The 5,041-nt window shown below is 48.0% G+C and overlaps 2 protein-coding genes across 2 annotated transcripts in view; one reads left to right on the top strand and one right to left on the bottom strand.

Annotated features, from left to right (window-relative positions):
• The window catches only part of LOC115507872 (granulocyte-macrophage colony-stimulating factor receptor subunit alpha-like), a 29,160-nt gene that overhangs the window by 16,526 nt on the left and 7,593 nt on the right, over positions 1–5,041 (bottom strand). The window lies entirely within an intron of this gene.
• The window catches only part of CRLF2 (cytokine receptor like factor 2), a 19,794-nt gene continuing 19,673 nt past the window's right edge, over positions 4,921–5,041 (top strand). Inside the window, 1 exon segment of the mRNA XM_030306400.1 lies at positions 4,921–5,034. Within this exon segment, the coding sequence (XP_030162260.1) occupies positions 4,953–5,034 (82 nt within the window). The 5' untranslated portion in view covers positions 4,921–4,952.

Genomic DNA, 5,041 nt, shown 5'->3' with positions numbered 1-5,041 from the left:
AGTCCGACGTCAAAGTGTTGGCAGTGTGGGTACTTTCTGAGGGTTGTGAGGACAAATCCCTTTCCCTCTTAGTTCTGGGACCCCCAGGTGTTCCTCAGCTTGCAGACGACCGTCTTCTCCCTCTGTCTTCATGTGGCCTTCCCTCTGTACATGTCTGTCTGCATATCCAAGTTCTCCTTTTTATGAGGACACAAGTCATATTGGATTAGAGCCCACTCAAAGTCTCTCACCTAATGCAATCATCTGAAAAGACCTTATTTCCAATTAAGGGATAGTCATAAGTTCTTGTAGGTAGAACTTCAACATCTTTTTTGAGGGACAAAGTCAACCCATTTTAACATCTATAACGGACCTTTCAAACCAAGAGTGGATGATTCTTTCATGTTTTCACCCACCCACCCAACCATGCACCCATCAATTCATTCATTCATTCATTCATTCATTCACCTATCTATCATCTATCTATCTATCTATCTATCTATCTATCCGTCCTTCCTTCCATCCATCCAGCCAGCCAGCCAGCCAGCCATCCATCCATCCACCCATGCATCTATCCATCCATCCATCTATCTGTCCTTGTGTCTGTCCATCCATCCGTCCATCCATCCATCTATCCATCCATCCATGCATCCATTAATCCTTCCATCAATGCATTATGCACACATCCATCCATCCATCTATATATTCATTCATGCATGCATTTATTCACTCCATCAGCTTTCAGAATTATACTCTTTCTTTTTTTTAAAAAAATTTTTTTTTCAACGTTTATTTATTTTTGGGACAGAGAGAGACAGAGCATGAACGGGGGAGGGGCAGAGAGAGAGGGAGACACAGAATCGGAAACAGGCTCCAGGCTCCGAGCCATCAGCCCAGAGCCTGACGCGGGGCTCGAACTCACGGACCGCGAGATCGTGACCTGGCTGAAGTCGGACGCTTAACCAACTGCGCCACCCAGGCGCCCCGGAATTATACTCTTTCTGTGTGTTGGACACAGGGTGGACCCCACGCTCCCGGGGAGCTGTATACCCAGACTGACAGAGCCCTATCATATCAACAATCGACACCCATTGTTTATGTATGTATTTATTTAGGCCTCCACTTAGCTAGTGTTTCACGTAATTTTGTTTATGAGACTTTATCACATCACGAATGAAAAAGTTTTGCTTATTCCAGTCGCACTTCCTTTGTTGAGGAAAAGTCTGGAGAACTGGTTTACTTCTCCCGCATTTGTCCAGGACGTTGGTCAGCAGTGACTGCTTCCTGGTTTCTTCTGTGAGAAGCAAGGCCGGGTTGGGGGAGGGGGAGGCAGAGCAAGGGAAGGCAGGCTACTGGGATAGCGATGAACAGGGACTCCTGTTCATGTGTTGCTGCTAGGACTCAGTTGTTTCCTTAGGGACTGTTACTCAGCTGACTCAGCCCTGCGTGCTAGACGTTGTAATTATGTGGCCCAGAAAAAAAAACCATGCACTTGAGGAGTCTGGTTTTCTTTGGCCTGTGATGTCCACGGATCTGTCCTCCATGCTGCTTGTCTCTGTCGGCTCAGAGAAGTGACGGGAACAGACACAAACGTAACATAAGTGCACGCAGACCAGGCTCTCTTCTCTCCGGTCCGGACATGTGCAGCCCTGTGTCCATTCGTGCACCCTCTGAAGCCAACCCCCCCTCCACTCTAGAAGGTTCTGGATCGGACCCCGTGTATCTTCCCATCTTCCCATCTCTACCGAAACAAATGAAATAACATCTTTTCACGTGGTCCTGTAGCATACAAGCCCCACTGTCCTGTATCCCTCCCTTCTAGTGCAGTCTTCTCCGCTGGGGTGGGGAAATGCTTCTGTTATATAATGGTCCCTACAGCAGAGTAAACTGGGACCCATTTTCGCTCAGAGATGAATCTGATAGCAAACCGCGTCGCTCACGACTTTCAGCTGCACCGACGCCTTTTTTCACGATTACATCTAGCGTGTTGGGCAGATTCAGAAATAAAGCCGGCGAGACTCAAGATAAGAGATCATCTCTCCATGCACATTCTGACACAATTAATTACAGAAGGAGCTTGACATGAAAGCCTGGTGGAGGCTTAGCCATTTCTACAGGCAACTGTCATTGGGATGAACACATCTTACCTTGAGTCGATGTAAGAATTAAGTGTCTCTTCTGGAAATAACACAAATCTCACTCAAAAGAGATCGCTACTAGAGAGCCATCAAAATGAGTGTGAATTCTTTACAGCAACCCCCGAGGAGAGGCGGACCCCTGTTTCTGTCCTCTTGAGTCTGGGGTGGCCCCTCACTTGGCTTTGGGCAATTGAAGGTGGGGGAAATGAGGGTGTGCCAACTGGAGCATTCTATCCTGTCGAGTCTTCCAGTTGGCGAAGGTCCTACCAAAACTCTTGGATGATAGTCAGCTCAGCTGCCAGGAGTATGAAGGGGCCATCTAGAACATTCTATCCTTTGAAGTCTTGCAATTGCCTACGGCACAAGCCAAGGCCACGTAGAGCCGCTGAGTCCTGTCCACTCGCAGAATCAGGAGACGTAACAGCAGCTTGGGATTCCTTTGTGCGACAACGTTTTGGGGTGGTTTGTTCCATACAGGTCACCAAAATAGATAACCAAGTAACCCCTACATGCCAGACGTGTAGAAACTAACGTATGAAAGACACAAGGAAAGCATTCTTCCTAGAGAAGCGCTGACATTTTTAGTGACATTCGAACTCATGTTCTACAACCCCGTCCTTTTTTTTTCTTGGTTGGTGATTCATCGCACATGTCTGGCATTGTGAAATACGAACAACACAATATCGGTTTGTGGTTTTGAGTGGAGATGATGAAGAAAGGAGGTAGGAGGCGTGCTTATGTCTCATCTCCATGAGAGATGATGATAGCCTTCAGAGCTACTTCCAAAAGGGACGGGAGCGTTGGCTGCTCATTTTCTCCTGATTTCCCCCAATTATTTTCTTCCCCCGTGAAAGGGGCGAGGGCCAGAGAATATCAGAAAGATGGCCTGGGTCTACTGAAATGCTTTTCCCACCCGTCAGCCTTCTTGGGGCCATGAGTTTCAGTGTGTCCAGCAGTAAAACATGTGGGACCCTCCCTACTGGCTTACAAGGAGGTGCTGGAGAACATCGTGTATTCCAAATTTCTCCTCGGGCTTCTTCGGCCCTCCCAAGGGACAAACACTCTTTTTCATGTGGTTGACCTGATTAGCTGTGATAGTCCATTTTGGGGGGAAACTACACATGTGTCTCTTTCCATAAAATTCGAATCTCACCAAATCACCATTCCTAAGTCACAGGAGAGCCAGAGCAACACTTGGCCATCTTCTCACGTTGGCCTCTCCTGCCATTTCTTTCTGGGTTGTCCACCGGCATTTCTCCCTTTTGTGTGTAAACATCCTGAGGTGAAGTTTCCGCAGGACAAGCCCCCCACCCCCCCGGAAAAGAGCTAGAAACTCCAGGTTCTCTAGGACAGCAGGGAGGATGGTGGGGTGGAGGAGAGTTAAGGGGATGACACCCCCCCATGGGGACATTTGGTGATGTCTGGAGACGTTTGGGTGTCATGACTTGGTGAGGCTGCTGTTAGCACCTGGTGGGTAGAGATCAGGGGCACTACTCAACACCCTACAGTACAAAGGACGCCCCACAACATAGAGTGGTCCAGCCCCACATGTCCTCAGTGACAAGGTGGAGAAGCCTGTCCTTAGCATGAGATTGTCCATCTATTTATGTCTATCCATCCACCCATCCATGCATCCATCCAATCCATCCATTCTATCTATCTATCTATCTATCTATCATCTATCTATCCATCCATCCATCCATCCATCCATCGATCCATCCATCCATTCATCCACCCACCCATACATCATATCTATCTATCTATCTATCTATCTATCTATCTATCTATCATCCATCCATCCATCTTTCCATCCATCCATCCATCCATCCATCCACCTGCCCATACATCATATCTATCTATCTCGGGCCAGGAGGACTTGAGTCACCCTGCACTTAACACGTGATTGGAAGACAGCTCACTGTTAGCTTCTCAGAAACACAGGTTTTTTCAAAAGTTTATTTATTTTTGAGAGAGAGAGAGAGAGAGCAGGGGAGGGGCAGAGAGACAGAGAGAGAAAGAATCCCAAGCAGGTTCCAGGCTATCAGTACAGAGCCTGATGCAAGGCTCGAACCCACAAACTGTGAAATTGTGACCTGAGCTGAAACCGAGAGTCAGATGCTCAACCGACTGAGCCACCCGGGGGCCTCTAAACACACAGTTTTTAACTCTAGAATAAACTTATTCCTGCTTTATTTTGTTTAGTTTTGTTTTTGCCTATGTTGTTCTGGTCACGAATTCTGTGAGTGTCTGTGAAAATGCTTGGTAACTGGGGCTGTTTTTGCAAATACAGAAATCACTGTTATTAGTAGTAGAATTGAAGAAAAACATTTTTGAAGGTCATCTCGATCCCCAGTGGGGGGCTTGAACTCATAACCCTGAGACCAAAAAAAAAAAAAAAAAAAAAAAAAAAAAAGATCCGTCATTCGAATTCTGAAAGTCCCCAGAGTGTGACCGTAGGGATGCCAGGCTCTCGCCCACACAGCTGGAGACAGATGGGGAGGGGGCACCAAATGTCTGTGCCTCTGGGTGACCTTGAAGCCTGCTGTCCAGCACCCCTGAGCACAAAGTGGCTGCAGGAGCCCAATCCACTCAGGATGGTCCTGACCAGCCGGGAAGGCTTGGAGCCCAGCTCGTGAGCGTGGGTGCAAGACTGATGTCGCTTTTTGGTCGTGATGTTGGTTTTTTTTTTTTTCTCTCAAGAGTCGTCTTTTTAAGATCCACCCTGCTTCCCGTTGTCATTTCCTTGTTTCTGTTCCACTCTTTAAAAACAGGGTGACCTCTGTGCCTTAGGCGTCAGGGCACAGACCCTGCTCACTGCCTCCTCTCTGTCCCAGCATGAGGACAGTCTTCCTGCCCTGTGCAGCGGCCGCCCTGTTTCTGCTGGGACGTGCGACAGCTTCGGGGGACGCGGGACAGGGTGAGCC

Source organism: Lynx canadensis, chromosome X, assembly GCF_007474595.2.
Source record: "Lynx canadensis isolate LIC74 chromosome X, mLynCan4.pri.v2, whole genome shotgun sequence".
NCBI lineage: Eukaryota > Metazoa > Chordata > Mammalia > Carnivora > Felidae > Lynx > Lynx canadensis.
This window is presented reverse-complemented; position numbering and strand designations above follow the sequence as displayed.